The following is a 25,643-nucleotide window of genomic DNA, read 5'->3' on the forward strand; positions in this document are numbered from 1 at the left end:
GTTGGGGGGGGCAATTTACAGGTCCAGCTGGGCTCCCTCGCGTAGGTAAGGGTTTTCTGGCAAAAACTGTACCTAAAAGCGTTTTTTCTTTTTTTTTCTTTTTTCTTTTTCCAAGGAATTAGACATTTGTGATTTTGTGACCTCTCAAAATGGTTGAAACTTAAGCCCCAGGAATTTTTTTTTTTTTTTTGGGTGGAGGGGGCGGGGGGGTCCACCCATGGATTCTACTGCAGGTGTTGAGGGTTTTCTGGCACTCCAAAACCAAAGCACAGTAGCAGGTCAGTTCAAATGGCTGAGAAAAGCTTTTTCTGCCGGCGCTCCTGGACTTGAAAGTGCATTTTTTTTTCACAATTGATTAGTAGCAAAATTGTGATTTTGCAACAACTGCGGACCAGTTGAAAAGGAAGATTGCCCCTCCCTGGAAATTGGCCCTGAGAAAAAAATTTGATCCTTGTTTTTTTTGTTGTTTTTTTTGCCATTTCTGTTATGATTGTTGAAGGTTTCCTGGCACACCTGTAGTTACAATTGGGTTTCCACCACCTGAAAAAAAATCCCATTCAATGCAATTTCAGAGTCAAACTCAATTCTGATTTGAGTGGCACACATTACACGTGTCTGTCCTAAATTGCTGATGCAGCACTTTTTCTCCCCCCCCCCACTCCTCAAGAAAAAGGGTCTGGCTACAAATCCAAAATGTGACTCACTGACATAGTGATGAATGCTGAAGGCCACACGACCGCATGAAATTCTTATTTCTATGTCTGTGAGTTGATGGAGTGATTTGACCTACAGTGTGACGTTCTGCAGAACTGTTTCATCCCCTAATAAATCCAAGGAATTATCTCGTATTACCTTGCCACCACCTGCCCTCATCCGCTCATCTCATCCTACCTCCTGAACGAGGGATAAATTAAGGCCACGTCTGCAACCCCTTACTCCTTTTTTATTTTTATTTTTTTTCTTCAAACAGAAACAAATAGGTACAGACATTAATCCTTTATTTCCATGAAGGTAAAAAGACCGGAAGATGCTGGTTTTCTGAACACTAGGAAGATAGGACAGGTGAATAGCCATTTAAGACATACTGAGGAATTGCTGGCTCATTTTTTTTTTTTTAAAGTATGACATCAATTGACCCAATATTTTAAAAGTATAAAGTCACGGCAACAACACGTTCTGCTCAATCTAATGAAGGCCAACATAAGAGATGCATCAAAAATTGAAGCCATTTATTTTGTTCACTAGCAGGCTAGTTTCTGCTGGTTGACAAAGGATAACTTTAGCTTTGGGGACTATGCCATTTTTTTCTGGGGTGGCAGAGAGGCTCCATTCTAAGTCAAATACCAAGGGAAAATAATGTGTTGGTGGAGCTACTACAGTATTGTCTCGTCTCTCGTCTGACTGGAGGTCTTCATTAGCCACAAATTAGCAAATGTGCCACAGGGCCGGAAGTCTTTCTTATCGACTCGAGGTTGCTTTCTGTACATGGGCAAGAGCGACCAAATTAAAGCAGCCTCATCCTTTTTTTTGCCATCGTGCATATTGAATGGCAAACTTTGCTCGCAGTGAACGAGACTGACTCCTCCCGATTGATTCCGGACCCTTTACTGCCGATCTGAGATCTGCTTCGGTTCCACCGCAGCTTTAATTCATTTTAGGGATGTGTGTTAGCTGCGGGGATAATAAGTGCCCAGGTCATCTTTTCAAAGCCGATTAGTCGCGCTTAAAGACGACGGGAGGACATTTTAATTTGACGGCCATTAGACGCTGAGGTTTGAATAATGGATGAGCACCATGTTCGCTTACCATTTGCTGCGCTGTTGTTCTTCAAAAAAAAAAAAAAAAAAAAGTCCTTGTTTTTGTTCTCCACAGAGTTCAACATGGCGTTTCTTTCACTTGGAGATCTTTCACAATTGCCACATCAGAGCCGTAACTGGCCAACGTTTACCTGGCTTTACCTTTTTCACCCACCCCAGCCAACTGGAATGTATACTGCAAGACAGTCTTAAGTTAACACTCATTAGTGTTGAGCCTCTTTCACAGAGATCCCACACCCGCTTAAGGATGCCTGTCATTTGTCCCCCTGCACCTTTTCATACAGAACCTAGCAAAGTGAAAAATACAATTCAGCCTGATCGTCGATGACGCTTAACATTCTTCCACGTAGAGCTCCATCAAAATAGCCGCAAATTGCCTTCCTGATAGAACACGCTGAAGTCTCTTTTAGTCCCCCTCATTGTCGGTATTTAAAGGAATAAAGGTGGAAAAATGCTGGCTGGCTTTTACAATGGGGCTTCTTTCTCTCACCGTCTTGCACATTGCGATGTTTCACAATGGACACATCAGCAGCCGTAGCAGGACTGCCTTTACCTGCTCTTTTACACAGGCCAGCCAAGTCTGCTTTTGTCCTCTCCATTCTGCGTCAGAGCCATTTCTACCTAACGTTGACTAAAGGGAATAAAGGTGGAAAAAGAGCTGCATGGGATCCTTAACTGGCCTGCACTTACCCGCCTTTGCCTTTTAGACAGAGCCCAGCAAAGGTGCTCTTGCCACCTTGCCCTTTCTTCACAAGTGTTAAAACTTGACAGCCCTGTTCGGGCTTTCACGCTATTCAATTTCACAAGCTCTGATCCATCCCAAAAAGCTTTGACTCCCCTTCCTCATCCATTTTCTTCGAGTTCAGTCAGTATAGTGCAAAGAAATCCACATATTTTCCTTTGTCTTCCAGTCTCCGTGGAGTCCCGCTGGATCCGAACCCGCTCGATACCATAACTCTCGCTTTGTTCCCCCTCGCGGCTTTTCAGACAAAGTCCTTGGAGACCGCGTCGGCAAAGTTGGGCGCCGACATGAGGATTGAGATGGTGCAGATGATGTTGAAGACGCTGAACGCGACCAGGCACAGGCGGTCGATGACTGCGCCCGCAAACTTCCACTGGTCGGCCACGCACTCCGCCTGGTCCTGCTCGCGGAATCGATCGGCCATGTAGCGCACCTCCTCCAGGATGGCCTGAAGCAGCGGGTCGCCGTGGCCGGGGGCCTGGCACGGTCCGCCACTCACTCCGACTCCAAACCCGCCCCCGCTGGAGACAGTGCTGGGGCACCCTACGCCGTCCAAGTTGTGGGCGGGAGGCGGCGGCGATCCGCAGAGGTGGGGCGGCATATGCGGCGGTGGGCTGCGGGGCCCCGCGGGGATGTTATTGCACCTCTGCGTGGCGTCGGACAACATGGTGGGCTCCTCCATCCCCTGGAAGTAAAGCAGGTTCCCGTTGTTGTTGGCGCTGGACTGGCCGTGGAGGTGGGCTTGGTGGAGAGGGGCCAGGTTCTGTGGGTGCAGCGGGTGCAGGGCTGGGTCACCGTGGTTGGGGATGCTCCCGCTGTGGGAGCCTGAGGAGCAGCGGCGTAGGTGGGGCGCGCATGGGGGCCTCCGGGGCTTCTCAGCCTCACCGGGACGCTTCATCCGCAGGAACCACGCCACCCATTGGAGAAGGACCAGCTTCACCTGGGCACACATGGGTCAGCAGTACCCACATCAGAATGAAAAGGTAGATCATGACCCTTATGTTAAAAAATATATATACATATTGATTCATGACCCGTGATTTTATGAAAAAAATACATTTGAGGTATGGTAGCCTCACCCCTAGAAAATCAAGAGCGGGTTGGTAAGTTACATATAGAACACATTTCTACAAGGGGGTGCACATTTAAAGTCAATAAAATGCACATACATTATGGACTGGAACTAGATGTTTTCTGCTTATGTCAAAACGTGATTGATTTTGCGGCCTTTGATTAATAAACCCCAACTCAATCAATTTATGACCCTCGGTTAATGTATTGCGACCCACCTCTAATATCAAATCGTAAGGTGATTATTTAATTGAATGCACACTGCAGGCAATAAAAAGTGCATCCTTACTTCAAGGTACGTACTGTAGAGGATTCCACTGAAGTGAACTCTTGATGATTGTCATAAAAATATGAAGGAAAGCATACGTGGAAGGTATAAAACGCTTGTCCTGGATTTTATGACCCATCACAAGATCAAAGGGTGGAATGACAAAAGGTGTCATAAAACTACACAGGAATTCACACCTGGAAATGCTAAAATCGACATCTGGGGTTTTATATCAACCTGTCGGAGAGATATCAATCAAACACCTTCGACAAGAGCCGAGGTGCCCGTGTTTCTTCTGAATGCACAGGTAAATCTGAATTTTTATTTTTTTATGTATAGATTATCTGATGACAAATTGACGCAATTCTGACTTTGGCTCCCTTCCAGTCCCTCCTCAGCAACAGCACAAAGACGATGCGGCGCTGGAGTCCTCCACAAGGGCACTGCTGCTTAATTCAAAATAGCGGGCGGATGCTGCATCACTACACTGACTACGGTATGTTTACGGCTCAGGTAGACACTATCTGTTGTCAATAGAATAGTAGCTAATACAGGTTTTTAAGATGGCAATATTTTGAGCTGGAAACAGACACGGGTCCCAGTACTTATAGTGCAGGAGCCATTTGCAATCAGATGATGAAATGAAGTGAAGCTGTAACACAAACCAAGGAGAGGGAAAGTAAGAAGAGTAATGTAGCCTAAAAGGAATCCAGGCACAGCGTGCTTTAAACCAGGCAGACTGACAGCACCCAAGATGAGTCACTCGTTGCACAGGAAGTCAGCGGGGAAGGAGAGAAAAAAATAGGTATAACCTAAATATAGGTCAAAACGGGGATGAAAGGAGGGGAGTGTAGGAGTATGTGTGAGCCTTCACCCATTTGGGCATGTTCCCTCCGTTGGGATCGTGGTGGTGGTACTGCAGGACCACCACGGTGGCGATGACGGACATGCCCACGATGATCATTATGCTGGCAAAGTATTGACCTGCAAGAGGATAGAACAAGATTACATTTCCATGAAGCTACCCAGAACCAAAGTTCCCGGGGTCTTAAGATGAAATACAGATAGAATACATTCAGTTCCAGGACGTCTCAGTTATCCAGATCCAAGAACTTTAGGGGAAAATGCCACAACCGATGAAACAGGAATTTTTGCATACGGGAGCCTTTTAGTCTGAAGAACTCAAAGTAATCACTTCTTAATTGAAATGCGGCTACACACATTCCGGGTACTTTCGGTATCTGCAGTGTTTTAGTCCCTGGAACAGAATGTACACAGAACCACATTTGCTGGAACTTTGGGCAGGAATGTAGCAACGGAGGCAGCGGGCAGTTTCAGTTGCCGGCCTTTTCGTCCCCAGAACAAAAAGTTCGGAGAATTTTGGTACCAGGAGCATTTTAGTCTCGAAAAACTGAAAGTTACCAGAACCATGAGTGCTCTGAACTATTTCATGGAAGTGCGGCTTACAGACACATGGGAAACCACTAGGATCTGATGACCAAAAAGGCACCCAGAACTGAAAGTACCTCTCTGTAGTTGCATTTCCATCTGAAATTCTGTGACATTTTTGTTCTGGGCACTTGAAAGGTTCTTGGAAATGAAACACTATTTGTGTCTATAGCCACATTTCCATCTTTAAGTTCAGGGAACTTTTGGTTATGGTCACAGTTGGTTCCGCGAACTGAAAGTGCCTGTTGTGTCTGTAGCTGCAAATACTGGAAGTACCCAGAACATACTGGAACAGGTACAAGTACCCAGAACCAAAGGTTCCTGATACTTGTTTGCGTAAATGGAGTTAAAGATGCTGCCCCTAGACCCTAAAGGTAAGGTCCTAAAACGTAGCCGTGTTTCCACCTAAAGTTCTGGTTGGATTTCTTTTGGTTGTGCGCCAAATGGACAGAGAACCAAAAGATCCCAGAAGGCCTCTGAAAAAGAAATGGAGTGATATCTTTAGTTTGTAGCACTTTTATATGCACTCCACGCTTTCCAGGTTGTAAAGGCTCTCTAATGAAGTATCGCATTCATGCAATGTAGTCATGTTTCAGTCCCTGTAAAAGTCTGATTAAATGTGAAACAGTGCCAGCGTTGCTATAAAGTACGGATATATGACACTCGGGGCCAGCAGTATAACACGTTCAATTCCTCAGTAATCAGCTGACAAGAAAGACGTGCGGAGGGCAGGAAACGGGAAGCTAACAGCAGCCGTAAAAGCAGAGTGATGAGCTGGAATGCTAAAAACAAAAAGTGCTGAAACTGCAGTCTGATGGTTAGCTGTACATTTTTTTTTTCTTTTTCTTTGTGTCACTAGGCTAGTTGCTGTTTTGGTAAAAAAAATACGCCAGTTATGCCATGCTATTCCAGCATCTGGCGTGCTGTTTCCGCGCGATGCATTGGTTAGAAAAGTAGTTCTAACTTTTGGTTCTGTGAGCCTTATAGTCCCTGGAACTGAAATTACTTATTGCGTCTGGAACTGCATTTTGAATGTCAACCTGTGATCATTTTGGTTCTTGGTCCTTTCAGATCCAGGAATTAAGATGCAACTTTCCATCTAAAGTTTCTTGGAACATTTGGTTCTGGGTAGTACTACTACTTGTGCTGTTCCAAAGTATATTAAATAGTGAGGGGGAAAAAAAAAAAAAAAAAACATACCTATGAGCGGCACCGAGTCGGACGTAGCCGGCATGATCTCGGCCACCAACAGCATGAAGACAGTCAGCGACAGCAAGACGGTGATGCCTTAAATAAAATAAATAAAAAATTAAATAATAAATCGATCTCATGCAGAAAGTCGCCATGAGTCTCCTGGCTGGGCGGGCGGCCAACATTTTTTTTTGATGAACAACCGCGAGGGCTCATCCACTAAATTGCTTTTTGACATAGTGTAGAGCTCGCCTCCATTTATTTTGCACGGGTCCAAACAGCATCTGCATCCAACAACAGCTCTGTCATAATTCACAACTCCAAACGCAAACAATTACCAAAAATGCTTCCCTGGCAGAAAAATCCGGGTGTAAAACGTGCCTAAGTAGAAGGGAAGGGAAGGGAAGGGAAGCATGCCCTTGTGTCCGTATCATGTACATGGAGGATGAGGCGGCCTCATCAATTCGCGAGCCTTCATTACATCAATAGCTTAATTGACTGTGCATTTTTTAAAGACACGCATGAGTCAGCGTTATTCAAACATTTAAATACTGTAGGCTTCCTCGTCCTCCACCTTCCCTCTGCGTTTCCTTTGGGCTCACTTCCCTCTTCTTTGTCGTCTTCCTCGTCCTGCTTCATCCTGTAATCTCCTCTCAGCACCCCCCCCCCCCCTTTCATTTGAGTGTTCAATGTGAGCGGTTTTAGGATCATATTTCCCGCATAAGCACAGCAAAGAGGGGGCGGGAGTGTCTCACTTGGAGATTTTTCAAAAAGATGTTTCTCCCCCTCCAAAAATATCTTGCTGACTTTTTAAGTTAACTGCATTTTATGCGCGTGGGCGTGTTCTCGCTTGCAGGGAGGACCATTTAGCCGGAATTGAGACAAAATGTTTGAGTGTTGTATGTTACAAATGCTAAAAGATTGTCATCATTAAAAAGCAGTTAGGGTTAGCTAGCATTTGTGTAAATGTAAATTGAACAAACACAGTCATCAAGTTGCGATGTGCTCGAGAAATGAACCAAAAAATTGAAATTTAAAAAGTGGAATAACAAACCTGAAAGGTTTTATATAAATCATATTTATTTAACTTGACCCCCTGCATAACATATTTGTAAGCTTTATTAGTACAAACCATGAAATGAATTATGTTTTTTTTTTTTTTTTTTTTTGCTCACCCAGCGAGATCTTCTCCCCGGAGTCTGCGGGCAGCACGAAGATGAGGAGCGTCATGGAGGACAGCAGCATGCAGGGGATGAGCAGGTTGAGGGCGTAGTAGAGCGTCCTCCGCCGTATGGTCACCATGAAGGTCACGTCCGGGTACGGCTCCTTACAGCAGTCGTAGAAAACCTCGTTCCGGGCGCCGGGCACCCCTAAGGAATCACAATCTGTATACTTGAGTGCCTTGGAGCTTGCAATAAGTGACAAGCTGTCTGTGTGTGAAAGGCCGACCGATGAGGTCCCACTCGCCGTTGGGCATGTAGCCCGAGACGTCGGCGTCGTTCATCTGGAGGTCCAGCAGCCAGCCGTCGTACGTCCACGAGCCGAACTTGAGGACGCACTTCTGGATGTCGAAAGGGAACCAGCGCACGTCCACGTTGCACGTGCTCATGAAGATGCCTGCGGGGACGGACGTGATTGGACACCTCACCCAAGGCATGTAACGTCATTGCACAGAGTTTTTGTTTTTTTTATTTGACTTATCATTCAAGTAATTACATTACATCAGTGTATCATTTTTAAAATCCCGATACCAAGCGCCGATACCACTTAGTATTTAGGATGCATGAAATGTCAATTAACACAATGACACTTTCTGACACACAGGATAACTCACCGACGTGTCAAACAGCTGCAGTGTTCCCCTAACTACTGGCAAGGAGGACTTATTCAATGTCATATTTTTATTTAATTTTTTGCTTTAAGTATCAGTGGCTGGTATCGGCATTCTTCATGGTGCCCGATATCTTGAAATAAGGCTGTAACAGTACTTGCCCATCCCTATTATTATGGCTGCATTTTTTTTAGGATGGCACTTAACATTAAACGATCTTAAAGCGCGACAGTGAAGAAATCTAAAGTAGACCTAGATCATTGATAGAATTATCAGTTCTTAAAGCAGAAGCCAAGGAAAGATTTCAAGGTCTTTTTTAAAAGCATCTGTAATTGGTGTAGTATTATTAATAGCCATACCAAAAGTTTGCAGAATGAACAAAAAAATTGAAAAGTCGTTCGTAATATTAGGTGGAAAATGTCTAAACAAAATGTCATATAATTAGGAGGCTGTTGCAATATTTTAAATCAATTAAGTGTCATGTTAGGAGCAAAGAAGAAAGTTGGGCGAAAAGTCGTAATATTAGTTGAAAAATGTTTTAATATTTGTCAGGTAGAAGGAAAAAAGTTGAAATATTGGGAGAAAAAAGGCATTGTGCAATGTCTATATTGGTTGATAAAAAAAAAAACATTGTATCGTTGAAATAAAAAATTGTAATATTGCTAGGAGCATAATGTTGACGTATCAAAAATATTTATGTATAATATAAGTAATATTGGGAGAAGAAAAGTCATAATATTGTGAGCAAAGGAAATTATCTAATCGTAGAGAACAAGCCCCGCCGTGAATAGCGAAAATCTGCGAGTAGGTGACGCCTCCCCAAAATGGTCCACGCTGTCCCGCAACTACCTATTGAGGACCACTTTTCTCAATGAAGCTCCTCAACTCACTCCCACACCAAATGGCAGAGCACAAAAACAGCCAATAGGTGAGTGATAGGTTCCCCAAAAATGTTGTTTTTGCGGAAGTAGTTGGACAGTGTCCCTAATGTTGTGTCCAGCGAGGGAATCATATTATGTGCACCAGCGCCTTCCTTGTTGGCAGCGTGCCGCTCCTCCGCTTTGCCCTCCTCTCGCAGATATCCATCTTGTAACCTTGAGGCGACACTCACAAACAAGACTGACTCTCGCTCGTGCGCTCGCTCTTGCTCGACACAGTCCCAAAAATAAAAGTCCGTCTTTTCAAGGAGCCTTTTTTTTTTTTTTTTTTTTTTTTACCAACATGACATTTGCAAATGTTCACATTTCCATATTTTCAGATCAAGTCAGCATGAAAGTGTTCCGGAAAACAAACAATTAAGACCTTTGGACATTGTGCTATGAAAGTATGCTTATTTACTTAACTGCAGATAGAGGGCAAAGCTTTTATTTGCATTTTTAAAATAATACTAAACGTTATCCTACATGTGGATTTGTGGGGTTTTAGTTGACTGAAATTTTTTTCTCCCCCCACAAAATTACGACTTTATTCTTGCAGTATTGCAAGTTAAAGATTGTGAAAAGATGCCATTTTCCTCACAATTATTCATATTTTTGGGAAAGTAATGACTTATTCGTCTCCTAGTTTGCAAAGGTTATCATGGTAAAAGTTGCAATTTAATACTTGTAAAGTTTAGATTTTCCCCTTTAAAATGTTGATTTTTTTTTTTCCTCTTATTGCTTGTTTTCCTTTAATATAGGTAATGAAATTGACATTTTCCTCATGTTACATATTTTGGAAAAATTGCAACTTTTTTCTTCCGTGCTATCAAAATGTTGTCGTGAATATAGGACTTTAAAAATTCTTGTCAAAATTTCATTCAATTCTCATAAAATTGACTTTTTCTTATAAAATTAAGCCTTTTTTTTTCCTCTTAAAATTCTGTCTTTTTCTCCCGAATTTGTTTCGCATCATCCATTGCTGCTATCTGAAATGAGGTCTGCAGGCTGCATTGATGGACGACATGACTGTTCAAACTCGGCAAATTGTCGCTTTTCGCCCAGTTTTCAAGTTATCCTTTCGTATAAATTTTGTGTTTAATCAGTTGATGCTGGCTGCAATCAGATTGAAACGAGAGCATCATTCCCTCCGCCCCCCCACCCCTAATTGTCCCTGATCCCAATCTCGGCGGTTGAGTTATTTACACGCCGCAGCATGCTATTAATAAACATGACAGAGAACCCACAGCAGCGGCGTTCTCCCGCAATGCACAAGTTTCACTTCGGAACGCCAGCGGCTACGAAACGCCCCGGACGGACGGACGGACGGACGGAATGACTGTGGCTGACTGACTGTCAGCCTGCTCTAATGTGTAATGCACTCAGGGGTTAAACAGGAAGCGCATGCGGCCTATTTGGAGGCGCTGGCAATATGTCAACGGTGATGGCGTGTCACAGCCGTGAAATATGAACCTTGGCTGCGCGGGGATAGGCAGGGGCGCGTGGCGAATGCTGAATGGCGAACGCTAAATGCCGCGCCTTGACTTACTGATGGCGGGACGAGAAGGGAAAGTCAAAGAAAGTCAGGTTATGAAGAAAAAAATGGGAATAACTTATTCTTAACAATATATCTAATCAAATTAGATATATTGTGGGAGGAAATGTTTTAGGAGCATAATGTTACTATATTCCAAAATTAAGCTAAGATTGCAAGGAAAACATTTTTTTGGATTGTTTGAATTCTGATTTTACGCTTGTAATAGTCTCGACTTTATTCCCGTAATATCCCAATTTATTTACAGGAAAGTTTTTCTTTGAGTCTTTTGGTTTTACGATAATTTTATTTACATTAAGGTACAGTTTCTTACTCAAGATTTCAACCTTATTCTCTGAATATTACGCAAACGTTTTTCTATTATTCTGATATTAGTTGACTGAGAATACAGTTGAACAATTTACGGAGAAAGAAGTTTTCATTTCACGAGAGTCGATTTGTTACGACTTGATTGTCTCTTTTTGCTATGTCGTGTTCAATGTTTTCGTGATGCTTTGTGGTCCACAAGAGTGAGCGACGCACCTGGAGGCAAATATTCAGCATAGCCGCTGGAGTTGACCAGAACGTTGGTCTTAAAGGTGGAGTCGAAGTCGTCGTCTGCGCTGAGGCACCGACAGGCCAGTTAGAACATGTGAGTACACGCGTGTGCGTGTGTGTGTGTGTGTGTGTGTGTGTGTTTATTACCTGTTGTACAGCAGAATATCTGGCGTCCAGATTTGGTCGGTGGTGAAGCGAAGGTTTTTAACTCCGGGATGTTCGCTCTGGTTCCACTGGAGATAGTGGTCGAACCAGCTCTTGAGATACACGCACACACACACACACACACACACGCAGAAGTCATGTGTTTCAAATTCTGTGCGGTAATTTTTTGAATATCGGCGCTGTCCTGTGAAAAACACGCATGTCCATTTTATTATTCTTATTCTTATTATTATTATTTCTTTTTTTACATGAAAGAGATTTCCACGTGACGGACATCCCATTAACATGAAAATGAAGACAAATTACAAAAATGGACGTGTGTTTTTTCACAGGACAGCGACATATAAATGACTAATAAATACCAATAACAGATTACCATTTCTTAAAAAATGTAATTAAAAATGTTTTTAGATAAATTACATTAAAATTACTGGAAATGATCATAACTCGTTTCAATTAACCGAGTGAATAATTAAAATAATTAGTCATATTTAAAAAAAAAAAAAAAAATTAGGTATACAATAGTATAACATCGTTGAAATTAGTTACCTATATCATGAAAGTTTTTATGTTGTATAATAAACACAAGTATTGTATGTGTTTTCTCTCCATTATAACTGTACACCTACTTTTGCACGCCCCGTGTACAGCATATTGTAAATAAATTGCCTAAAAAGAAACGTACCTATCATTATAATTAATATAAAATAACCAGCTAATTGTTTAGAATTTGTATTAGAAGGAATTCAAATATTACCAAAATGTTTGAAATTAAACTACAGTATTGCCTTTTTTTTTTTTTCCACAGTGAGCTGAAAATGACAAAACCAAAAGCATGTAATGACACCAAGTCATATTTGAAAAATACTACTGTAATAATTCCATACTTGATATTAAGAATACATAAATAGGACTAGGCATGCAAAGTATCTCCACTAGCCACAACATTAGGTACACCATCAAATGAGATGCAATACAAGAACTGTATGGAATATTCCACCTTTAGAATAGCAAGACCGTGTACCTAATGTCGCGTCCGGTGAGTCCAGCGTCCAAGTTGATTAGCACCACAAACCTCTCAGGCGTCCTTACCATCCGCAGCCACATGTTGGAGGTCAGCACCTGGTTCTTCTCATCCTGCCGGCCAAAAGCCATCACAAACACTTGTGACCAACGCAACAAGACAAAACGGGAGTCCGCGGAGGGCGGCCGCACCCACCACGTCCATGATCTGGATCAAACTGAGCGAGAAGGTCACGGTGAGCGGGTGCGAGTCGTTGCCGACGGGGCGCTCCATGCGGTTGTAGTCCTTCAGCAGGCTCTTCAGCAGGTTTCTCTGGTGAGGACCCCCTGAAGACACTGCAAAGGGAGGAACTACAATTTGTGCGGTTTGAACCGTCACACCGCAAGCCCCAGCTCCAGCTGGAATTAATGACAAAACTTATGCTAATGTGTAACTTCAAAATTTGGGGTGAAAAAAAAAAAAAAAAAAACAATTTGAAAAAAGCGAATCAACAGATCCGTTATTCCCCTCCTCGTTTGTCACCCTTTGCCACATTCTCTGGCCGGGCCGCGGTCGCTCGATAAAGCTGCGATTGTGCGACAAGGGCGCAAGATTCACGCGGAACGCGGCAGCTCAGTAAACAAAGTCTAATTAGCGGCAGCAGGAAACTTCATCAGGCTTATTGACGCCAATGAACCTGTAATGAACTTACTCGCAAATCAGCTTCACTTTCAAATAGGCGCCGTGTGTGTTTGTGTGTGTGTGTGTGTGTGTGTGGTGGCACAAACCTGCCATTTTGGGGGGTTCCCGAAAATCAGTATTTTGGAGGTTCAAGGTTTTGGCCCGATGCCAGCAATATATCGCCCGGGCGTGCTAATTCGGGCAATTCCAAACAATAACAGTCGTCGACCTCGCTTCAGCTTTACAGATACCATCCACGCTTTAGGCGTTATCCTCCATGTTCGGGGTTGTATCAAAATACATTTTTGATCTCTTTAGATTTGATTATTGAAGAGACCACTTAGTGGTGGAAAATGTGAAGCTGTTTTTAAAGGCTCGGTACATAATAATTAGCTTTCTTTTGTGCCCCATCCGTTCCAGCCTCCCCAAACAAACATGGAATGTGTTTTTTAAAAATTTTTTTTATGGGAGATAGCACTCTATAATATTGCGCTTTATAAAACATTTAGTAATAACATAAAGGTGAAGACTTAAACAATTTGTGCATCATGATTAATTCATTGCAACTCCCTCTGGTGTGCGGATTTTGGCCACTTGGGGCAGTATGATACAACCATAAAGACACAAACAAAGAAGAGTTTCACACCTACCATAAGTGACTCTGTCAACCGCAGAAGATCAAGAATGTACTGTATGCCCGCGAATGTTCTGTTGTCTGTCTACATGCTTTGCTGCACCGTTTGTGTTGACGTATCCTCACCTAAAGGGTCATAACACCACGGCTACCAGTGCTATTTGTTAGCCTGTCTATGGCTATTTACATTGTGTGTTAGCTTTGAGCTCGCAGAATACAAAGTTGAGGTGGTTGTTTTAAACGCACAACCTGAAATTCTCCGTTTTCTGTTTAGTTTGACAGTAAACTTCAATTAGTCTCTGTGTTTTTGCATAACATATATATATATATATATATATATATATATATATATATATATTTTTTTTTTATATCATAATATCTCATCTTGTTTGACTTTCTTTACGCCGACAACAAACACACACGTGAGAGGCTGTCAAGCTTGGTCGCTCAGCCACGGCAACATGTCGTCCGCGCACGCATGCATGCGCGCGCGCGCACACACACACACACACACACACACATTTGTACTTATGCAAACATGAGGGATGCAGCAAGATGAAAGAGTGCCGAGCCACACGTGTGATTCCATTGATCCCCCCCCCGCCCCCCCCCCCACCTTTGCCTCTGTTTGCTTATGAGTCACACAAGAAGATGACATGCCTCCCTGCGTCGTTTCCCACTCTGGCCAAGAGTAGGCAGAGCAAACAGGTGACCCGCTGCATCCTGCACTTTCCCCTCTTCTCCCCTTTTTGCAGTTTGAATCCAAAATAGCATAAAGAGCTCACCGTGAATCAACGCCGAGATTCCCGAGAGGAGCAGAGCCGCCGAGCGCCACATCCTGGTCGGTGGAGGAGGAGGAGGAAGAGTGGCAGCGGACAGACAGGAAGGCAAGAATGAGGAGGAGGAGGAGGAGGAAGCTGCAGGAAAGCCAGCGAGGCAATGATGGAGCAGATGCCGGAGGAGAGAGAGAGAGAGAGAGAGAGAGAGAGAGAGAGGAAAAGGTGGGACTAAAATGGAGAGCACGGCGTAAAAAAATAAAAGAAAGCGATCGGCAGTAGAGCGAAGGGGTTAAAGTTGGGGGGGTGGGGGGGGGGGGGTAGTGCTGTTAAATGGGTCCGTCGCTGCGAGCTGACCTTATTAAACACAACACAATGCCACGAGAAGAAGACTGAAGGTCAGAGTCAACACAAAAAAGATAGAGACGTGAACAGAAGCCTTTAGTAGTACTGCTGTGGGAGGCAAATTGTAGCAAAGTGGATAGTAACAGCAAAATAATCAATTATGTATACTCTATACGTAAGACGCGAACGTCGAATTGTACAAATAGATTCTACGTGCCCAATATAGAAGCGGACGTCAACAACAGGAAGAGTAGTCCGCAGTGCCCTAAACTGGCTGCTTGGAACCAAAACGGAGGACTTCCTGTTCAATTTTTAGGCCTGGGTTCTTGAGACTTTTTTTTTTTTTTGTACATACTATTACGTCCACCCGTTTTCACATCGATGGGTGGAACTGCTGTCTTTCATCTCCAAGCCTCCAAACGATCATCAAACTTTGTCTCCATAGTGGAAGGCCCCAGGATGTATGCATATTTAAACCGGATTCCCCGCATTTGTCCTCCACGGAATGCTGATGCAAGGGTTGAGCCAGCAAGAAGCTGATAAACTCCAAGCGGGGCGGGAGGGAGAATGAGGCGGGGTGGTCTTCAATCGTGGATGGGAAGTCAGGGAAAGAGTTGGACTGTATAATAGATGACGCTATAAGTCGGCGTCTACGCTTTAGAATTCGACCTCTCTGCCCTGTTTGGGAGCGGGCCGGGGGGGGGGGGTTGCTCCCCCCTTTTCTCACGCGCTGCGGCACGCCGAGCCAGGAGGGTGCACTTCAAGATGGACGACATCCATCAGGTAGTGCCACTTGGATGCAATTTTCCAAAGTGGGACTAGAGGGAGGGTGGGGAATAACAGGTTTATACTCAGTTGGGAAAACTCCGTTCATCATTGGGCTTCCATGAGAAAGTGGAGGAATTGAAGCGTGGGCGCCTCCGGGTGGTTTGTTTTGTTACTGCATGCTGGCTAACTTGAGGAGCTCCGAACGAGGTTTCGCATTCCCCAAATGTCCACATTGTCCATTATTCCACATTTTCCGTGACAACTTTCTCAAATGAATGCAAACATTTGATATATTGACCCTCCCTTTCAACATTTCTCAAGCGATTCAAACCTATCTTAACACTCTTCAGCTATTTATAACATTCCCCAAATTCCCACTTTTTCCACCACAGTAAAACACAAAGTAGGAGATCTTTTACATATTTACCACTTCCTTCCACTTTTCTGATCAGTTAAAACCATTCCAACGTAGTTAATTTTGGACATATAAAGAACTATTCATCCCGTTCCCCAAATTCCCACATTTTTTAGTACTCCACGTTTTTTAAGACAAATTCCACAAATAAATGCAGGTTTTCCCTAACCCTCCCACATTTCTCAACCAATTCAACTTCAATTTGTTGACTTATGATTATTATGCAATGCAAAAACCAAAAAAAAAAAATGAACTGGCAATTGTTCATTACCCCGCCTTGTTGGGGAGTAGCGAATCCTCATCATTTAACAGCTGTAGCAATTAGCGGCCTCAAGCATCTCGGCTTTTAATTCCACTCGGTCAGGATGCCAAACAGGCTGATGCAATAGTAACAGAGGAGACTAAATGAAGACCGGCAGCACGCGCACACACACACACGGACACACAAGAATAGACATGTATGGACATGTAATAGCCATTTGAGCCCTACTTGGCACTGGGCTTGAATTAATTCACAGGCTGACAGGATGTTTGGTCGAAGGCTAACATCTGGTGAGACACTTCATTAGGTACACTAACCTCATAAGATTCATGACAAATATAAGAATACGCGTAAACGGTTCATTGCGATGAATAATGGAACCGTGTCAACGACGTCATCATCCTTTTTTCTAAAATGTTACTCCCGCTACTGTTAGCTACTCAAGCTCACTAAAGTGTGAGCAACAGCTCATTTTCCCACAGGGGGTCATGTCAAGTCAATGAGACCGTGCCAAGATCAAACATTTGAGGTAGAATATGCCGCCCCCCAAATTCACCCAAGCATGTCTTTTATAGGCCCTTCTATCTTCCTCTCTGGCCCGCCCACCCACGCCCGCTCGACCCTCCCACCATTAATACACGTCGCCTTCTGATTAGATAATACCATTCTTTATCCTGCAACTACCCGTACCCGCCTGCCCGACCCCCACCACCCCACCCCCATATCCATTTGCAGCGAGCCATATTATCTGTAGATCCATCTGTCAGGTGGATTTGGATAAACATCCGCGTGGGATGTCATTGTTATGACTTTCGCGCTTAATATTCCACCTGTTTGGTTAAGGGGTGACATATTTGATATTTCATAAGATCATAAGTATTGGGTCTCTCTTGATTAAAGTTTAATCTGCCCAATGGATAGTCAGGACTCTTATTATGATAGTAAAAATATAGTGCATTCATGTCCGCCGCTTGATGCAAAATTTTGAGTTAGTCTAGTAGGAGCAGCCTATGAGTCTTTTCAAGGTGGGACCAAATGGCTGCTTCAAAATGGGACGGACCCTTCCTGTGTCTTTTGGGGCATGGCTTTCTTCAGACTTGACTTTTGTAGGTCTGCTCATGATAAACATGCCGACCAAATTTAGTTGTGATAAGTAAAAGTGGATTCGGGGGCTGAATTTTTAAAAACTTTTTAAAATGATTCCTTCGTGTCTTATGGTGAATCGGCGAACTTTGTCACCTGGCTGCTTCATTTTCGAGCATGGCTTCTTCAGACCTTTTTGTGGGTCTACTCATGATAGACAGGCCTACCAAATTTCACGCTTCCACATCAAACTGTCCTTTGAATTTTCAAACTTTCTCTTGGAGTAGTTCATCCTTGAAAGACCCCCAAGATTGGCTAACGTGGCCCTAAAATGGCTGCTTCAAACCAAAATGGCAGGCTTACACTTGTGTTGTTGAGCATGGCTTCTTGAGACTTTTTTTTTTTTTTTTTTTGTGGGTCTCCTCACTATACGCATGCCGGCCCAATTTTTCAGTCAAACTGGCTTCAGGGGCTGAATTTTCCAAAACTTGCCTAACACACAGAAACTATGCCATTTCAAACGGGCTTACTCGGGGCCCTAAATTGTGATGTAATAGTCATTCTAGCCGAGCTTAATTTTGGCAAAACACACACACGCACACACACACACACGTCTGCCCACGCGCACACACACAGACAGATGATTGTTTGCCTTTGCAACATCTGCAACTTGAGTCTGCGCATGTCACTAAGCCCGGCTTTAAGGAAGACGTCCTGATGGCAGGACTGCAGCCAGGAAAGGGAATGGGACATGTAATGGATATAAGTGTGTGGGGGTGGGTGGGTGTGTGCGTGCGTGTGTGTGTGTGTGTGTGTGTGTGTGTGGTCTGTGGTCTGTGGCCACATGTCGTCGTCATCATATACACAAGGGGTTCATAACCTCATCTGGAATCTATGGGAGGAGCTCCGGCATGAGCAGGCTGCTAATGGACAGGTTTGTTGGAGGGAGCATGGCCATTGTTATTGGATTTTATGATCTGATTGCATCACACCACTACTGCACATTGATTTTTTTAATTTTTTTTTTTATATATATATATACATTAATCTTTACTGTTTTAATTTTTTTTTTTTTAATGGACTTTTTTTTTATTCCACAGGCAGCAGGATTTTTCCAAATCTGAAGTAGCGGCAAGTTAAGAGCTTGTTTTTTTAAAAGGTAAGGTATTTCCAAACTCATTTTGTTGCCCGTGTTTCTTTTTGATTGCTAACTGGATTCAGAATATTTTCCAATTGTTAAATCATATCACGTAATAAGTATGGCTGTGCTAACCAATGAAAAACATGGAACGCCATATTTTGGGAGTGTTTTTTTTTTTTTTTTAAAAACGTCATTAGTTAAAACAAAACAAAAAAATCTTTTTCCCTCTAATGCAGCAAAAAAAAAGTAATAACACAAATACAGTTTATATGAGCTCTATTTTTGTTCTTTTAATTTTTCATTGTAGTTGTATTGCAGATTTTTTTTTGTTTCATTATTTTATGCTATCTTGTTAATCTATCAGTTAGAATTTTACATGAAAAATTATTTCCGTCCAATGAAAAGGTAACAGTTTACAGTCTAACATTTTTTTTTTGGGGGGGGGGGGGTTCTTGAGTGAGTGATGGTTTTGAAGAGATATACAATATAATATATTGAATGTAAATCATTTACTTCTCACATCAATTTAGTGTCCTTTTTTTTTTTTTCTAACGTGTCCTCTCGCCTCTTAAAGTTCAAGCCATCACCATGGAGCGCTCCTCCTCCACCTCAATGGTCAACATTTCCCTGGTGGACGAACGCGAGGTGGAGGAGCAGCGTTCCCTGCTGCCTCCCGCCAGGACGCTCTCCCCCCGCCGGGCCTACCCTCCCCAGTGCGGGGTGCGCCCAGTCGTCCGGCGCTGTGCGGATCACGCCGTGTGGCTGGACCGCACCCAGGCCATGGCCACCATGCCTTTATACAACGGCCACCCGTGTTCGCGAGCCTCGCCGTGCCCCCCCAGGAGGGCCGACAAAGTCAAATGCAAGGAGAAGAAAAGGCAGGGTTGTTCCCGCAAGGAGCGCAAAGCCAAGAGCACGGGAGCCTCCGGAATCCAGGAGACGGGCTGCGCTTTTAATGACGTCGCCCCCTGCGGGTCCCCCTTCAAAAGCTCCCGGGGGCCCCCGATCCCGAGACTCCAGAGGCAGGCTCCCCTCTCCTTGGAGATGAGCCGGAGCCTCCCGGAGATCATCGTCACCAGCAGGGACGGCGAGCCGCCGCAGCCCGGCAGGGAGTCGCCGCCGCCGCCGCCGGACCGGGACCGGGGTCTCCTGCCGGGGGCGCCCTGCCACTCCAGCCCCAAGCACAAGGTGGAGGCCAAGGACGACCACTATTGGAAGACGCACAGCATCGGGTGGCGGCTGGTGCGTAGGAGGGCGCTCTTCCTACGCAGGCAGCGGCTGAACGACTGCGCTCTGGCTGTGGGGATTTTCGGCGTGGTCATGATGGTCATGGAAACAGAACTCTCGTGGGGCGTCTACAGCAAGGTCCGGCACACTAGCCAAAAGATTTTGTGTGTTTTGTTGTGCGCTGTCGTGATCGGGCATTGATGTGGAAGACACAGTTATCAAATATTTGTAGAATGGATTATTCCGCCGATTATCCCATCGACTAGTCAAGTCATGGGATAAAAATGGATTTTGTTTTATTGAACTCCAAAATTTGCATGTGAGGTACAGGTATTATTATTGTCCACTTGGGGTCGCCATCTTCCTGCTGTGCACTGTGTTATCTGCGACTTTGAGTGTGTATGACTTCAGAAGGCGGGGCCGGACCTCGTGAGTGACGTTGGTATCAGCAAACGATTGGCTGTTATTCGTTCAGGTTAGCAGCTAGCTAACTCTTGAAAATATTTGAGTGAAGCATGCCACTTTAAAGAAAAAATGTTATGGTATGGACCAATATCTGATCCAAACAAACAGTGTAATCCAAATGGCAAGATATAAGGGCATTATCAAGTATTGATACTTGGTATTGGCAAGTGCTCACGTGTAAATATTTGTACTGGATCTGAGAGAGAAAAAAGTGGTATCGGTGCATCCCGGGTGCTGTTTCTCATAGAATGTCATGTTAGAGTACGGTATGATAAATGTTCATACGGTCACGTTTGCTACGGTATGGTCCACTAAGACATAGTAGGGTTCTACAGCACCTGCAGGAAAAGTGCAATGCCCAATAAAAGCCGATTATTCCGGTGTCTGTAAGATGATCTGGGATCACTGCTACTACTAGTCCATAAATGGATCTTTTTCATGATGTGTATGTGTGTTGCTCCCACAGAGCTCTGTCTACTCCCTCACGCTGAAATCCATCATCAGCGTTTCCACCATCCTCCTGCTGGGCCTCATCATAGCGTACCACTGCTGCGAGGTGCAGGTAACCCCACACGAGTGACATTTCCTTGTGGCGTGCCCGGAAGCTTCATCTGGCCGTATTGTGATCATCCCAGCTTTACGTGCACGACAGCAGCGCGGAGGACTGGCGCATCGCCATGACCACGGAGCGCCTGGCCCTGATTGCGCTGGAGCTGGCGGCGGCGGCCATCCATCCATACCCGGTGGGCCTTCAGGCCTACTTCCAGCGGCGGAGCGCGCAGACGGCGGCGCTGTCCGAGACGGAGCTGGAGATCGTGCTGGCGCTGCCAATGTTTCTCAGGCTCTACCTGCTGTGCCGCGCCATGATGCTACACAGCAGGCTCTTCACCGACACGGCGTCGCGTAGCATCGGGGCGCTCAACAAGGTGTCTGCCGCAGTGGCTGTCAAACTTTTTTTTTTTTTTTTTTTTTTTGAACAAATACTGCCAAAATAAATATGCTTCCAAGTGCCGCCATTATGGCCAACATTAAAATACAGTCGTGTAGTAGGCCCAAGTTTAGAGTTAGAATTTGGATCATATAGGGTGGTACAAATCGGTGTGATATGGTATAGTACAGTTTAGAGATGCTTCTTGCTTTTTTTCAGGGCCGATACAGATTATTAGTCGTCAAGGAGGCCGATAACCGATGTTTGGAGCCGATATTCATTTTCAGTAAAAAACAAAATATTGGCATCAATCTAAAGAAAAATGTACTCTTAACTTTGTTGCAACGTCTTTAGGCATTTTTATTTAACAATATTTTAGGTTTTCATAATGTTTATTTTATTTTATTTATTTTTTTTTTTTATTATTTCCAGAAATTTTTGACAAATATAAATAAATGGAATTCTAACAAAAAGTTCAGGGAGCACCCAGGTTTGTCAGCATGTCTTATAAAGGTGAATGAAAACTTCAACAATAGCTCCATGTAGTTTTCTCCAATAAATGAAGTCCTCCAAAATTTCAAAATGACAGAAATGTTAAACTTTTCACATATCTTTCCACAGTTTGAAATTGATTTATTATCGGCCATCATATTTAAAAAAAAAAAAAAAAAAAGGCTAATGCCGATATTCATCAAAAAGCCCCAAATATCGGTGCCGATAATCGACCTAGCCAATAATCAGTCTAGCCCTAGTACAGTTTATCAGTGTGGTTCGGTATGATACAATTTGGTGTGGTATGTCACAATTTGGTTTGGTATGACATAATACAGTAGACTGTTTTGATATGGTACCGTTCGGTTCTTTCTGGCGTACTAGTTTGGTGTGATATGATACAGTTTAGTACTGTTTGTAGTACAGTATAGTTAGGTCTGATAAAGTACATTTTGACATGGCAAATTTTGGTCAGGTAAATTGGTATTGTACGGTGGTTTGATTTGGTACAATAGCTTGGACCTTATCAAAACAATTTGCAAACTGCACTATACCAGTTTGTTATCAATTACATACAATTTAGCGTGATATAGTGCAGACGGGTATGACATCATATGAAACATTTTGGTGTGATATGGTATGGTCACAGTTTGACATTGCATGTTTTTTTTGTTTTTTTTACAGTTTGATTTGGTCTAGTGTCGTAGTTGGGTGGTATGGCTGCAACCTGTATTCCAGCCAAATTCAACCCCTTGTCAAAAGTTCCAAATTCCTCATAAAACGCTGCTCTTTTGGGCCAGCAACAGAAAACCATGTGTGCAAACCAACCAAAGCCTCTCCGCGGCTATCTCTCCGGTAATCCGTTCAAATGATAAATGTCATTTAAGAAAATGACCTTCGTCTAGCTCAACCTTCCACCCACTGCAGCCAGCCAGATTGCCAGTGTGATGTTCCGTAATCCTAATCTGAACGCTTGGCAGATCCACTTCAACGCCCGCTTTGTGGGAAAGACCCTGATGACCACCTACCCGGGCACCGTGCTGATGATCTTCAGCGTCTCCTTGTGGATCGTGGCGGCCTGGGGGCTGCACGTATGCGAGAGGTCACTACTGACACATTTTTGAAAAAAAAAAAAAATGCTTGAATCGATTATTGATTAAATTCTTAAAATGAGCTAATTCTCATCAATGTTTTCAGACATCACAACTACAGGGACCTAAGCAGCAACTACATGGAGGCCCTGTGGATGGTGTCGGTCACCTTCCTGTCCATCGGCTACGGGGACGTGGTGCCTCACACCTACTGTGGACGCAGCATTTGCCTCCTGACCGGGATCATGGTGAACACAATTTTTTTTTTTTTTTTTTTTTTTTTGGGGGGGGCCAAAATGTTTGAAAACATTTCCCCGCAGGGGGCCGGCTGCACCGTCCTGGTGGTGGCAGTGGTGGCCAAGAAGCTGGAGCTGACGCGGGCTGAGAAGCACGTGCACAACTTCATGATCGACTCGCACATCTCCAAAAGGGTTCGACCGCACATTTTCACCTTTGTTGCTGTATCGTGCTCTATGTTCTAGTTGGTGTGAACGTCTGGTGTGAATGTTTGTTTGGGTGCAGATGAAGATCGCGGCCGCAAACGTGCTGAGGGAGACTTGGTTCATCTACAAGCACACCAAGCTCTCCAGGGAGAAAGACCTCACCATGGTCCGCATGCACCAACGCAAACTGATGCTCGCCATCCACCAGTAAGACGTCTCAACTTCAATAAATAGCATGGTTATATTCTATGTCCACGCGATCACAATCATTTTACTGCGTCGGTGCAGCGCGTACTGGACTCAGTTTACACACCCTTGTTCAAATGTCACATTTTTGTGATGTTGAAATACGAGACCGAGGTGAAATGATTTCACCATAAGCAAGGGAAAGTAGAAGTAAAGAACTGAGAGAGCGCGGTTGCAAAAGGCTGCACACCCACTGAGAGCCGGGATGTGGCTGTATTCAGAATGAATCAAATACAAACATGTTAGTTCGCAAAAAATGTCGGAAAAAGCTTGATTTGGGGTTCATCAGAAGCGCTTTAAATGGTGTGCTGACTCCCATTTAACATGAGTTGGAATGTGATTGGGTAATTCTGAACATATAGGCCGAGGTTATTATAGTTAAAGAAAAAAAAAAAAAGAAAACATTTTCGTTAAGGGAATAAAGAACAAAAATGCTGTTACAAAAAAACAAAAGCTAACAAAAATATAATTATGGCACAAATGTCCTTTGTCAATTACTTTCATACACAATCTTTCGGGGTTCATTTGAAATGTTTTCAATTCCGTATTACTGTTTGGCTGTATAAAGGATGGTCATATGGGATTTGTAGTTTACTTTATTTCACAATATTGAATGGCTTTTTTTTAATGTAAATCTTGCCCTTTAAAAAAGCACCAAAAAAAAGAGTGCATGTACCCCGCCTTTGCCCCCAAAGTCAGCTAGGAAAGGCTCAAGCTCACCCATAATAAGGCGCAATTCCAAGAGAAGATGGATGGATGGGTGGAATCCACTTTAAAGCTTTCCGCGCAGTTAACATTTAAATGTCAGCGCGTCGTAAAAGCACACGTTCATGTGTGCACTGTCCAGGCTCCGGCGCGTCAAGATGGACAAGCGGATCCTGGCCGACCAGGGCAGCACGCTGGTGGACCTCTGCAAGGTGAGAGAGGCAAGTGCACTCACACCGCTTGACGACTCTCGAGCCGATTTGCCAACGCACCGTTGTTGTGACGTGTGTCTGCTCTGGGGCCCCCTCAGTTGCAAACCACGCTGTCCGACGTGCTGGCGGAGGTGCAGGGCTGCCGGGCCGAGCTGGACACGCACGTCCACGGCCTGGAGAAGCACGTGGAGGAGCTGCGCGAGGGCTTCCGAGGCCTCATGCCGCTGCTGACCAGCACCTTGTCCACGCAGAACTCCTCCATACGCCACCTGCTGCGCGAAAGGGAGAAGGCGGCAGACGCCGCTGGAAGGAGTGAGGATGGGTAGAATGAAAAGTAGGTGTCTGGCGCCCCCTAGAGGGAGGGAGGAGCCCGTGTATTGCGGAATAGGAAATGCCGCTTGTGCGCTGGAATAGTCAAAAGTGGATTTGAACCAAAACTTTTCTGGAAAGGTTCACGTTCCCAAAATGTTTTCTCTTATAGGTCACATTATTCGTGTGAGGGTCTAAATTTAGGGTCAGCTCATTTAAAGTTTCATCATGTAAATTGTTTATCATGTTTTGCTTCTTTGTGTGATGCCTCCTTTGAAGTGTGATGACACAGAGGTGGAAAATGGCTGTAAAATTCAATTTCAAAATGGTACACTTCGCTTTTTATTTGGCTTTATGCAACCGAATAATGGCTTACCGTGTTGAAGCTTTCCAACGTGCAGCGCGTTATTCAGAAGGCGAGTATTTTTACATAGGTTGTTTACTGCAGATTGTTTATGAATGGAGTTAAAGGTTTTACGTTCTGTGTCCAGTTTAAAGCTTATTTAGGGTATATCACACAAGAGGCTAAATTGGAAAACTGAATTGTCTTTGAATTAATTTCAGACTACAAGAAAATATATTTTTTTAAAGTCCCAAATTTTTACCTACTTAAAATTATACTGCTATATCAGTATTGTGCTTGGTGAGTAAAATTTAGTGTGCACACTTTTTTTTACTTTTAAGCACAATCAAAGCTGTATTAACAGCGACTTAATGAGAAAGGATGAATGCAAACATGTTTTAAGGATATACCTGCTTTAATTTTTTGGGGACTTTGTAGATTCTACTGTACGCATGTAAAATGCCAGAGAAACCCCCATCCAGCAGATGTCATTTCAAATAAACATCACTTATCTGCAAGAATCCAACTCAT

General features: G+C 43.9%; 2 protein-coding genes across 9 annotated transcripts; one reads left to right on the forward strand and one right to left on the reverse strand.

Moving 5' to 3' along the window:
* Positions 1-932: 932 nt before the first annotated feature.
* chrna11 (cholinergic receptor, nicotinic, alpha 11) lies at positions 933-14,813 on the reverse strand. 3 transcript variants are annotated; one of them, XM_086013822.1, is made up of 10 exons: positions 14,647-14,813; positions 12,763-12,902; positions 12,636-12,680; positions 11,526-11,635; positions 11,364-11,443; positions 7,988-8,155; positions 7,714-7,908; positions 6,548-6,634; positions 4,773-4,882; positions 933-3,499 (listed from the first exon to the last, which is right to left on the reverse strand). In XM_086013822.1, the coding sequence occupies exons 1-10, from the start codon at positions 14,696-14,698 to the stop codon at positions 2,801-2,803; spliced, it is 1,686 nt and encodes a 561-aa protein (XP_085869948.1). In that variant the 5' UTR covers positions 14,699-14,813; the 3' UTR covers positions 933-2,800. The 3 variants fall into 3 exon arrangements, with proteins under 3 accessions (XP_085869948.1, XP_085869947.1, XP_085869946.1); XM_086013821.1 differs by having other exon boundaries at positions 11,364-11,438; positions 12,619-12,680; XM_086013820.1 differs by having other exon boundaries at positions 11,364-11,438; positions 12,568-12,680.
* LOC147132172 (small conductance calcium-activated potassium channel protein 1-like) lies at positions 11,297-25,633 on the forward strand. Of its 6 annotated transcripts, none has more exons than XM_086013816.1 (11): positions 11,297-11,472; positions 18,611-18,669; positions 19,226-20,016; positions 20,810-20,905; positions 20,979-21,269; positions 22,744-22,865; positions 22,961-23,102; positions 23,175-23,285; positions 23,377-23,504; positions 24,391-24,469; positions 24,559-25,633. In XM_086013816.1, exons 3-11 carry the CDS (start codon positions 19,240-19,242, stop codon positions 24,784-24,786), a joined length of 1,974 nt encoding a protein of 657 aa, XP_085869942.1. In that variant the 5' UTR covers positions 11,297-11,472; positions 18,611-18,669; positions 19,226-19,239; the 3' UTR covers positions 24,787-25,633. The 6 variants fall into 6 exon arrangements, with proteins under 6 accessions (XP_085869942.1, XP_085869943.1, XP_085869940.1 ...); XM_086013817.1 differs by lacking the exon at positions 11,297-11,472 and adding an exon at positions 15,051-15,765; XM_086013814.1 differs by lacking the exon at positions 11,297-11,472 and adding an exon at positions 18,306-18,444.
* The last annotated feature ends 10 nt before the right edge of the window (positions 25,634-25,643 follow it).

This window comes from Filicampus tigris, chromosome 18 (genome assembly GCF_054856515.1).
Source record: "Filicampus tigris isolate MCC_2025a chromosome 18, RoL_Ftig_1.0, whole genome shotgun sequence".
NCBI lineage: Eukaryota > Metazoa > Chordata > Actinopteri > Syngnathiformes > Syngnathidae > Filicampus > Filicampus tigris.

Excerpts from the sequence above, each read along its gene's own strand:
- chrna11 (XM_086013820.1), bottom strand. The coding sequence starts at position 14,698 with ATGTGGCGCTCGGCGGCTCTGCTCCTCTCGGGAATCTCGGCGTTGATT. Across the intron at positions 12,903-14,646 it reads AATCTCGGCGTTGATTCACG|TGTCTTCAGGGGGTCCTCAC; the intron begins GTGAGCTCTTTA and ends CTCCCTTTGCAG. Across the intron at positions 7,909-7,987 it reads CGGCGAGTGGGACCTCATCG|GGGTGCCCGGCGCCCGGAAC; the intron begins GTCGGCCTTTCA and ends GTGATTCCTTAG.
- LOC147132172 (XM_086013816.1), top strand. The coding sequence starts at position 19,240 with ATGGAGCGCTCCTCCTCCACCTCAATGGTCAACATTTCCCTGGTGGAC. Across the intron at positions 23,103-23,174 it reads GCCTCCTGACCGGGATCATG|GGGGCCGGCTGCACCGTCCT; the intron begins GTGAACACAATT and ends ATTTCCCCGCAG. Across the intron at positions 24,470-24,558 it reads ACCTCTGCAAGGTGAGAGAG|TTGCAAACCACGCTGTCCGA; the intron begins GCAAGTGCACTC and ends GGGCCCCCTCAG.